The 11,837-nt window shown below is 44.9% G+C and overlaps 1 protein-coding gene and 1 pseudogene across 1 annotated transcript; both read left to right on the forward strand.

The window, feature by feature from the left end:
* Positions 1–285: 285 nt before the first annotated feature.
* LOC119181320 (ran-specific GTPase-activating protein) lies at positions 286–11,837 on the forward strand. Its single transcript, XM_037432532.2, has 7 exons — positions 286–440; positions 880–930; positions 1,796–1,902; positions 4,508–4,665; positions 5,533–5,661; positions 10,544–10,615; positions 11,106–11,837. Exons 1-7 carry the CDS (start codon positions 426–428, stop codon positions 11,252–11,254), a joined length of 681 nt encoding a protein of 226 aa, XP_037288429.2. The 5' UTR covers positions 286–425; the 3' UTR covers positions 11,255–11,837.
* Positions 6,905–9,459, forward strand: LOC142803613 (uncharacterized; annotated as a pseudogene).

Consider the following 11,837-nt stretch of genomic DNA (forward strand, 5'->3'; position numbering starts at 1 on the left):
TTCGAAACTTGGAACAGTGACACATGGTTGCTATCTTATAACAAAAACACCTGCCAAAAGCAAATTTCTAACTTCGTAAAAAAAAAGCTAAAATCAGCTACTATGTAAATTATGAATAAAGTTATTTAATTCTTTTGATAACTTTATAAAAATTTTAAAAAGCTTTTATCAACATAAAGCGTTGCTAAATAAATGTTGCCAATTTCTAAGGCGATGTTTTTGCGTCGAAAAGAACTTGAAAGTTACAATACGTCATGGCTGCCATGTTTTACTTTCTCTTTTTGCTAAGAACTCTCTTTCTTCGCAATGTGTCCATCGACAGCGCATCGTGAAAACAGTTCATTGTATGCTGCTAAGCGGGAAAGCTACGCTCCAAAAAATTGCAGTCGGTCTTCGTTAGAAATCCAATTTAATCCCGTCTAACAATGAGCGAAGAACTTGTAAGTTTGCCGATGGATGATGTGCATGACCCGCTTGACCTTCTTTAGTCGTTATTAAATGCCTCTGTCGAAGCCTACGTTCAGCAATGAAGGCTACTCAATAATAGGCTTATTATTACTTGTTGCGTTCCCGTTGTAGGGGAGACATTAAAAATTTTGTTGTCGCCGATGCTGCTACGCAATACTCGGCGGGTTGCTTTGCGCGCTTTATTTAGCACGTGTCGAAGCCGCTACCGTGCTCTTCGTCTTTGGCGATGCTGAAATTGCGTGCAGGCTATGAAAACTACGTGGTGTAGCTTGTCAAACGCCGGTGGCTTGGTGGGGACACGATTGTCGTGTTACGCCCAGTTTTTTTTTTTTTTTACTGGCCAGTTTGATTGATGATCTAGCTCGATAGGTCAGTTGCTTTGCTGACATTCGATCTTTCATGTTTCGATAGAATGACTCGGGTTGTCTGGAGAAGAGCCGCAACGACAGCGTAAGCGAACACGTAAGTGGTTCTTTGGTGTTTCAGAGCAATTTTTTGTGCCTAAAGCTTGATCGAGATGTAGCATAAATCTGGCGGTGCTGCGTAGTTTTACCGCTGGACGTGTCGAGCTCGAATTGTCGCAGTATGCCTTTCTTAACGAGATATGTCATCTTCCGTTGCTCTATTGACGGCTTTGTTTAACAACAACAAAAAAAAGCAAAAGCGGAGGTGTTCTTGTGGTGGAACTCCTCCCCCCCCCCCTTTTTTTTAGGAAATAGTTTCATAGGGCTAAAGTGTGTTTGCAGTGCGAGGTTCATTCATTTTTTGTTACACGTGAGAACTGGTGTTATTAAAGTACCCCGCAGCATGGTTTCGGGTTTGGCTGCCTTTTTTTTCTTGCTTAAATATGAGCAGGCCAATGCTGTATTTATTTATTATTTATTTATTTATTCGAGTACCTACAGCGCCCAATTTGGGCATTACAGTAGGGGGGAGGAGACAAAAAACTTGAAATAAATACAGGGTATGAATACCGATAACAAAACAAGTAAGCATGCTCAGCTTATACAGTGTGTACACATTCTCGGGAACACGAGGCAATCAAGAAAAAGTAAAACACAAACAGAAATGCAGACTTAACATTGTCATACTGCAGGCTGGGTCCTATTGCTAACTTGAGCATGAACAAGAACTTATAGCTTATGTGAGGTAGCAAATGGAATGGACAGCGTCCACAGTCATCGCTCGACTGCTCAAGGCAAATGTGATTCAGACTGTACACGCGATGCAATGCACTGTGCAAGGATTAGCTGACATGTTGCATGTTTTGCAAACTGTGCATAGTAATATATTTTGCTTTGGGCCTTTCCCTCTCTAACTTATTCAGGAAGATGATCGCCCACACAGTCCGGACATCCATTTTGAACCGGTGATGAAGCTGCCGTTGATCGACGTGAAAACGCTCGAAGAAGATGAGGAGGTGCTTGTGAAGCTGTAAGTGCCATGTGCCTTGTGTTGAGATTCAGCATTGGGTACACAGGCCTTGGTTTTATTTTGTTTATGTAGCATGTTTTAGGATAGGTTATCGCTTGCATGTTAAATGAGATGTACGCTCGTGGATGGCTTGGGTATGCATGCTATCTCCAAAAAGAAAGGCCTGGATGCTGACCCCCAAAAGCAGTTAGCATATGCGCATGTGCAGCAGTGGCAACCCAAGAAAGTTGGACGCGCAAAGCTTCTCGTACCCTACTCTTAAGCTAATTTATTTTGCCATCTCGGGCAAAAATTACACCCTTGTAAGGAAATAAGAGCAAACATGATGATGACTGTTGTTCTGAAGACATGAGTCGATGAGGACTAAATTTTTCATTAAAGTGTGCAAAAAAAACAAAATGGGATCGTTGGTAGCATGCACATTTTCTGTGCCATCGCCAGTTTGCTTGCTCAGGCACTAGGCCGGCTCAGAAGACACCTTCTTTTAGCTAAGCTTGGAATAAAGTTATGAACAAATTTCTACTGCGGACGTGCCAATTTAGAAGCTGCAATGCTGTGTGCTGTTCAAAACAGTGTGTAATTAGACCATCAGCATCAATTACTGTTCAGATTGGATCATCAGGTGTGGGCTATGAGCTTATCAGTTCATCCACTTGTCTGAGGTAGGAGCATCTGCCTTGCACTCATTTGTACCATACACAAATGATAAGTGGAATTGCCTTCCTGTAAGTGCTGCCTTCAGCCATGATGCTAACCCAATTCAGTTTTCCTCCTTTTTTATTTTCCTTCTTAAAAGGACAGGATGAGCAAAAATATTTAAAAAAAAAATTCATTTTCCTTTACATGAAATCAGCAGCCTTCTCTGAGCCAGAATCAGTCATTTGTCATAGTACACAGTTTTTTTTTTTCATCTAAAAATGCGATATTTCAGAACTTGTGTGATGGCCTGCCATGCCTCCTTTCATGCATCATAGCCATATGTAAAGGTTACTGTTTGCAAGCTGCAGTGCATTTGGCATAATGAGAAAAGGATGGGCCTTGAACTGCGAAAACGAAAGGAAGCAGAGGCATCAAGCTTTCTGTCGGGGTATATATAGTCGGGGTCGTTTCAATGGTGTCATTATTGGCAAGCACCAAAACTATTATCGTTGGGCCGTTAAAAGAAATAGAACCAGCTTGGGAGGATATGCGAAAAGCTGTCCGGTCCACATATTTTCACATGGCGTCGAAGGATACCAAGCATTCCCACAGGCTTTTCTCAAAGAACGCCGAATATTAGTGTAAATGCAACAAAGCCCAGTTGAATAGTGAATTATTCAATCATGAAGAACACCTTACAGTATCTGTTATTGAGGCTGTTCAGCCAAACTATCTGGAACTAGCTCATCCAGTTTTACTTGCTAAATGCCTCCATGAGAAAACTCGATAATACCATAACGAGTCATTGAATTGGCCTGTAGGAGCGTGCTCAAAAAAAAAAAAAGAACATTCTAGTCTGGCACCAAACACGTAAATATGCACTCATGATGATGTGTTCACTTTTGTTGATGGAAACATAGCCAGTATGATGGGATCAACTATTTTGGAATTTCACCAGTGCACTGCACAGTGCAGGGCCTATGCACCCTTGAATTGCGTCGACAGTACTGTGCTAACACGGCTGCATAGCAGGTGACAAACCAGGCTCGCCAGGCAAGGCGTTTCAACGCAAAAAGAAAAAAAATTATTAGTGATCGGAATCAGGTTGGTGCCCATTGAACGGGTCTCTCAGCTGCTATCTCGTACTTTTGAAATAATGCAGATTTTCAACTTTAAATCGATTATCTCAAGACATGCTTTTTTTTACTGTAGTTCATTTTTCTCAGTATCTAGAATCTTAGATTTCAGCCAGTATTTAGATAACGTAATAGGGAATATTCTGAAGCAGAATTGTTGTGTGAGGAAGTACTCTTCTGCAACACATCTAATAGTAGCTATTATCAAGTGATAATTGGGTACCTGAAGTAAAACATTTAGAAAAATTGAGCATTACCATTTTCAGTGCTAAATCTTCTTCAGTAAGAAGAGGAACGGCTCATGATCACAATGATAGTAAAATGATTACTGTAGCTCTTGTGGTTATGGAAAAAAAGCTACATAAACTTTGCCTAAAATACATGGCATGTATAGGGCTTACTCTGTTCCTCAGGTGTGTTTGTTTTAATTTGCTGGTAAAACTCAGCGGTGCGAGATACCAAATTCCAGTATACCGATGCATCCGTGGTATAAACAATGTGTTTACTGCTCAGGCAAGGCAAGCCATGCGGTAAGACATCGAAGTCTACAAGTCGTTCAGAAAATTGTTTAACTGCATGAATAAAATAAAGAAACACAGACATGTGTATACTTCATGTGTGCATCTGTCTTCTCGACTTCATTGTTAAATCTACAAACTTGCCTTGATTTTATAAGTGGGCCATTTGGTACGCATTCAGGTTCAAGGTGGCCTGTCCTGTTGTTTCAGGTGTCCTGTCTACTGTAATGTTTTAAGAAGTTTTCGAATATGAATAAGGCACAGAATCGCTTTCTTGAAGCAGCGTCCTGTGTGTGGTGGCAATCTGCGCAGGCGGGGCAAGCTATACAGGTATGTCACGGCACCCAACGAGGCACCTGAGTGGAAAGAGCGGGGCACAGGCGAGGTGAAGATCCTCTGCAACAAAGCTGGCCACTGCCGCATTCTCATGCGCCGCGACAAGACCTTCAAGGTGTGCGCCAACCACTATGGTAAGGATTACCAACGTGCAAGCGTTCGCGTACGTGGGTAGCCAAAGCAGAAGTTTTAACAAATTCTGTCCGAAAGTCGCACAAAAACATCATCTCGTAGGGAATATGAAGTGGTTTTCGGAAGTAGATAAAGCTTTGGCGTGAATGAGAACTTATATCATGGTAACAGACGTTAATTTTTTTCCTTGCGTGACTGATTTCCTCGTTCTAACACGTGAAATGCTAGAACCCATTCCACTGTTCTTGAATGTGGATATTGCAGCATGTGATCTGCATCTCTATGAGTATTTAATGCTGGGAACTTGATATTTAACCTATGGAAACTCTCATAATTCCGACGTAAAGGTAATCCTAAAAGCTTGGGTAGCCCAGCGCAGGCACGCGGCGACGCTTCTGAAAGCGCTGGTTGCAAGTTTCGATTATGAAACGGAGCAGTTCACAAGGGTTTTGTAAAAGTCCTCTTAGTTGGAAAGCGATCTTTTTGTCCATTTTTTTTTCCTTCACATTGACAACACAGTTACATCTAATAACATCCCCTATACTTTCCTTGGCATGATTGTTTGGTCTCATAATGATGTGAATAGATAGAATTTTTATTTAACATTAAAGTTAAGCTTCACTGCAGTGTGAATTATTTTCTAAATAAGTATTTTCATAGCATATCATTACTAGGCTGCAGTGAAACCACCTTTACAGAGACTTGTCTGTCTATTACATGCCAGTTAGTTCATTTCAAATAGTAACTGGTGCTGAAGCGAATTCCAATATTTACAGTACTCAAATGGTTTGCACATGCCTGCCTAATATGAAACGAGTGTTATTATTTAAGAGTGCTCTTCATCTGTGAATCTAACTGTGTTGTTGCAGTGCACCCTGGCATGGAGCTAAAGCCGAGCCACGGCAGCGACAAAGCCTGGGTCTGGAGCACTTTAGCTGACTTTGCAGATGAGGAGCCAAAGCCAGAACTGCTAGCATTACGGTTTGGAAGTGTAGAGAGTGAGTGTCTGTTTGACTGCCTCCAATTGTTGGTGCTGCTTATTGGAAGTTTTTAGCCTGTCTAGTATTCCACTGTAGTCATTGAACCTTTATTCGGACGCGCGAAATTCGGACACACCCAATTATTTGGGCTCTTGCGGCGCTGCCTCTTTTGTTGTCCCATTGAAGTGATGCAAACTCACGACCAAAATTTCGGATACCCCGCAATGTGGCGTTCTATTTTTCGGCCTCCGGCTGCCTGATCACGTGTGGCAACCAATGCCATTACCAGCTGTAAAAGGTGTTTTTTGTACTAATTTCGCTAGGTTGCCACCATCGCATGGTTGCATTGGTCCTGGAGGTCGGGCCAGTGTAAAAGTGAATGCAAAAATCGCAGTTTCCAATATTGAAGGCTATGTGTTTTGGCTCCAAGTAACAGTCGGTTTTCAGCTTTAGCCAGCCAGCTATCCATTGAATGGCAACAATCAAACTGCAAGCCGAGCCAAGCCACACTTGGAGTCGGATTGGTGTGATGTCTGAGATAGCTGCATGCACTAAAGGGACAAAGACAGAATCACAAGAGCTGCAGCACAAACTTGCCTGACGTTCACTTTTGGCATTTGAGTTTGTCAGTTGCTTCTGCGGCTAGGTCTGATCTACGTCTCTTTCTTGTTCGTTGCTTGACGTCTGTGGCCTGACCTGCTAAAGTAGCTCAGAAGCCACCCGTTACCTGCACCGGCGGTACTAACGAAAAAATTTGGAAACTATAACACACTGATGATGGTGAAAAAAAGACAAATATTTGTTAGATTGATTACAGCGGGCCTTATTCTGAAGTTTCCAGGGGGTTTTCACTGAGTTGGACTGGTTGGACGGTGGTGAGATTGTCTTTCAGATCCCTGAAAAGTAACTCCGATGAAGCGCTGTTCGTGCCACTGTTATAGTCGTATCTCATTAATTCGAACACGCTTAGTTCGAACTGCCGATTAGTTAGAACTGTCGCTGTGGTCCCGTCAAAGCTATGTGTATTTCAATGGGCGAAAAAGTCCTATAACTCGAATACGCAAGCACTCGCGACGGTTAAGGGGGGACGCGGCTTTTGCATCGCGAAATTTGGCCAGAAAATCGATTTTCTGAAAATCTCATTTTCACATTCTGTGACCCCTTTTATATCTAATTTCGAAGTTTTGTCCCTGAAAACAGCGTAGAAATGACATAAAAAACTTTTATCGAAGCTAGGGTGGCGATGAATTTCATGGAAATTGCGAAAGAACCGGCGTTTTTCGAACCGCGATATCTCCGCAACCACGTAACCTAGCGCCGCCATCTTTGTCTCTATGGATAGCGCGATTCTTCCCTTTCAAATTTGCCGCCTCGGCCGGCTGAACCAGGCAAGAGCAAGCCCACAGCAAGCCAAAGTGTAAAGGTATCACAACAGTTTCCGATTGGCGACGCGTGTCACGTGACTGTACGGCGGCTCCGCATTGGTCGCCCGTGCGGTCGCTTGTAGCAATCGGCGCGAAGGTCGTCTGCTCTACGCGCTGACAGCGCTGACGGGCCGCTTACTGCATGTGTTTTCAACTCGTCGCGGCGTGGTTTCGAGATCGCATCGCGCTGCGATAAGACCGGCGCTCGTGAAAGGAGAAAAACGTTGTTATCCAGTTTGGCGCATTGCAGTTTTGAGATCGGTTCCCGTATGCGATCATGGACCGGCGATCGTTCAAGAATAAACGCAAGACTGCGCAGCGATTTGGTGCTCGTAAGCCGAAGCCGCTGATCGTGAAAAAGAAATTCAGTCCGGCAACTTCTGCGAGCAGTGACGACGGCGTGCGGCACGACGAGGACTCGCAGCCGAGCACAAGCACGCACGGAGCATCGTCCGCGAGCATCGACGAAACTGTTCTTATGCCTGTGGAGCAGTGCTTTGTGCTGTCTGAGGAAACATCCGTTCGTCGTTCCGCGCAGGCTGCAGACATCGCGGATGCTAAGCCTAGCACTTCGCGCCAGGATGTAGACGCCGCGGATGCTAAGCCTAGCACTTCGCGCGAGGATGTAGACATCGCGGATGCTCAGCCAAGTACTTCGCGCGAGGATGCGAGGCCGTCTACCAGCACCACCAGTAGCGCGATTCGGGCCCGATTAGAGCCTCGTTTCGTGTCAGCGGAGGTATCTCGCGAACGCGCCGCGGCTGTTCAGGAGTCCCTAAGAGCAGTGTCTGCGACGGAGCGCAAGATGTCACTGATGGACCAAGGGGACGAGAGCGACATCGAAACGGAAGACGAAGATGAGTTTTTCCTCGTGCAACGCGCGGCCCTGAATGGTCTGTTTGGCAGTGCCCTGTGCCCGCAGTGCAAAGAGCAGGGACTCAAGATGAAGCACGGAACTAAGCACGGGTTAGCGGTAAAGATGGTGCTCACCTGCACTGCTTGCGACGCGGACGCGAAAAATGCGTGGTCGTCGCCGCGAGTGGAAAACAGCAAGTCATTTGAAGTAAATATTCGGGCCATGCAAGCTATAAAAACTATTAGAAAGGGATCAGCTGCACTCAGTGATTTTTAGTCTGTGATCAATGTATCACATAGGGGAATTCACCACAAGACTTTTCAAAGGCATCTCAAGGGGGAATTTCGGCCTGCTGGCGCAGCAGCCGCAGCACGTGTGTTTTGCGACGCTGTTGCAGCCGTTCGCAATGTGTACAGCCATATGGGGGGAACACCCACCAAGAATGTCACGGTGGTGTACGACGGGACGTGGATGACACGCGGCCACGCGTCCCACATCGGCGTGGGCACGGTCATTGAATTCTACACCGGATTAGTGCTTGACAGTGTTGTCCTGTCCAATTACTGTCATGGATGTGCTGTGGGCCCCAAAGAAGGCGACGACGGCTACAGTGAATGGAAGGAAGCACACGTTTGCCAGAAAAACACAGAGGCAAACTCGGGCCAAATGGAAGTCGAAGCGGCCCTCATACTGTTTCGGCGCTCACTAAAAAAAAATGACCTGCGCTACACAACCATCGTTTGCGATGGCGACAGCCGCACTTTCTTAGCTCTGTGTCAGGACCAGACTTCCGGTTTTATACCCCTGAAGAAAGAAGATTGTATCAATCATGTTAAAAAGAGGATGGGCACAGCCCTGCGGGCCATCGTCACAAAGAGCAAGAAAGACCAACCTATTGGCGGAAACGGTGGCCTTACACAAAATTTGATCAAGCAACTGACTATTATGGCCAAGCCCTTAGGCAGCATGCTGAAGTAAAGGATATGCAGCGAGCGGTCATGGCTACATTCTACCACACCACTTCGACTGACCAGGATCAACACCACGAACTGTGCCCACCAGGTCCTGATAGCTGGTGCAGACACTGGGCTGCAGAAGCTTAGCAGTGAACCGCAGCCACCCTATACGTGCCACCTGGGACGACACGTTGCCGCTGCCCTGCTGCCTGTGTACCAGCGACTTTCGGACCCACAGCTTCTTGCGCGGTGCCAGGGCAAAAAAACTCAAAATGCTGCCGAAAGCCTGCACTCAATTATTTGGTCAATTCTGCCCAAAGAAGAGCATGCTTCATTGATAGCCGCAGAAACTGCTGTCAGTGAAGCAATCTGTAGGTATAATGCTGGGAACCTCCATGCCTACACCCAACTTTGCACATCTCTTGGTCTCCAACCTGGACGCCATGCACTTCGTAGAGCAGCCGAAAAAGATGCCATGCGGAAAAAAAAGGCTGCGAAAGCTCATCAGGCTAAAGGTCAGATGGCCAAGCGACATCGCACTGCAAAGGACACTAACGACTACAACCCTGGTGCCTATTAGGCATGTAAACCGTGACTCAAGACTTTGAACCTTGTTTTCTCAATACTGTTTTTTTTTTGGCATGTTGCTCAGCTCGTGGAGCAGATATCTTCGCAACTACTTGACCGATTTTGATTCTGTTTTTTTTTTATTGTAATGCTCCTTCAACTGTGCTTCAGGGGGCTGCATTCTTATTTTTAAAATTTAGTCTTTTAAAAATTTTTGGTAGGGTTTCTTGTTTGTAGTGCAAATGTGCTCATTGAAGTATCAGTGGAGAAAACATGAACTACAAATTTTAGTGTTGCAAAAAAAATATTTTGAAAACGCAGCCCCCTACAGCATACATTCACCTCTGCACACAGTGTTTACCAACTTTCTATGTCATTTTTTAAACTCTCCAGCCGCTCCACGAGGTCCAGTAATGAAATTATTTGTTTCTCAGAAAGTTTTCATGATATCATCTTGAAATTTTTATGGAAGCATTATGAGGTCATTCTTAGTCTCTGTGCCAATTTTCATCAAGATCTAACTAGAAACAAGAAAGTTCGTTCCGAGAGGCACGTCCCCCCTTAATTCGACCATACCGCGCTCCGAAAATGCTGTCAGCACCACGCCCAATCCCGCGGCGGCACCTCCGACACCTCACCGCTGCGCGCGAAGGAAAAGAAGAAAAGGCTTCGGCAGAATGTTTGCTCTCTCTCAAATGCCAATCTGCAATGCGCCTGTGCCATGCTTCTTTCTTTTCCGCCCCTGCCACGTAGAGACCCTTCCCCTTTCAACGCTGCCGTGTGCTGCTCAGATTGGGGTGCACGTTAAAAAACCCCAGGTGGTCGAAATTTCCGGAGCCCTTCATTACGACTTCTCTCATAATCAAATGGTGGTTTTGGGACGTTAAACCGCACATATACAATCAATCCTTTCAATGTCGCACGCGAAGAGAGAGAGGGGAAAAACGAAAGCTATCGTGGAGTGTTGGCTCTCTCTCAAATGCTGATCTGTTCCCTGGGGACTTGTTTCACAAATTAAATCGTTTGCTGCAATGAATGGCTTGTGCGGCGTTCTTGAAAGCTCTTCTGCCTGTTCTAATTTTTTTTTTTTTTTTCAGATGCCCAGAAATTCAAGGAAAAGTTTGAAGAAGCCAAGAAAATGCAAATTGAGCTTCTCAAGGAAAGCAAAGGTGGGCAATGTTTGCCTAGCTCTTGTGTTTATATCATCTTGTAGGTGGAAAAGTTATATTGGTATGCTATTTTGTGTTTCTTCTGAAACCAGCTATGGTTAATGTGTTCAAACTGTACAAGACAGATAAAAAAATTATAAACATTTATTAGAGTTTTAAGGTTGGTAAGCGAGTTTCACTGGTCGAACATGGCTAATAGGCAGAGTAAAGAAAAAAAGGCAAACATTTACAGTCAAGAAGACTCTAACAAAGGATGATGACACCAAGTCTATGCCAATGTGATGATGGAAGATACCTGATTATCGGTAGTGCTTTGAAACTAAATCGAACTGTTGCTTTACAATAAAGAAGCCTTGTTAGATTAGCAAGCTTGTGGCTCTTGTGTCTAGGTTTTATGCAAATGACAGAACTGTTGCAACTGTCCAACCCTTGGTGGTTCCATCATTTGGTTAACATTGTCTTGCCTTTTTCACGCTTGTCTTGTGTTTAGAAGCCACTTCCGAATGTGAAGTGCCGACAAAGGAGCTAGAGGCCCTGGATATCAAGGAGAAGACAAAGGAGCACAACGCGGGCAACGACAGCGCCGTGACGGAATCCGAAAGAAGTCTCTCGGAATCAACAGACTCCCCCAAAAAGTGAAGCGAAAAAGCTGCCCCGTGCTCTTGTAGCGTGTCGTGTACTGCCGGTCGATTGACTGTTGCCTTTTTTCCGCATTGCAGGGACCACGTCTCGTTCATGGCCGAGACGAGTCGGTCCTGGGCTCGTCCTCGAGTAGTCAGACTTTTCAAAGCACCAAAACGCCCAAAATGTCGTGGGGTGTTGAGGCTTCTGTTTTTTTTTTTTTTTCTGTTAGTGCATTGCCAGAGAGTTCCTAGATTTCTGTAAAGCATATAAGTCTGCTGAAATGGAAAGGACAGGAGCTGACGTCAAACTTCCCCACTTGGGACATTTACTGAATCGTCCTGCTTAGCACAGTGGTTGATGGGGTCATGTGAGACCCCACACGAAAGTACCTTTTTTGTGGGTTTAGCGTTGTTGCCTTTCTCGCGGTTAATACAATGGCCTGTGAGTTCTTGAAGAAAAGTGTTCCCGTTGAAATACTTTTTCGGTACGCTGGTGGGATTAACTGTGAGAAGTTGTGCTAGTACTTATGGTGTTAGCGTGCAGAGGCTGTGAGATGCGTGAGCGTAGCTCATGTAAGTGAATTTTACAAAAAAGGAAA

This window comes from Rhipicephalus microplus, chromosome 3 (genome assembly GCF_043290135.1).
Source record: "Rhipicephalus microplus isolate Deutch F79 chromosome 3, USDA_Rmic, whole genome shotgun sequence".
Classification (NCBI taxonomy): domain Eukaryota; kingdom Metazoa; phylum Arthropoda; class Arachnida; order Ixodida; family Ixodidae; genus Rhipicephalus; species Rhipicephalus microplus.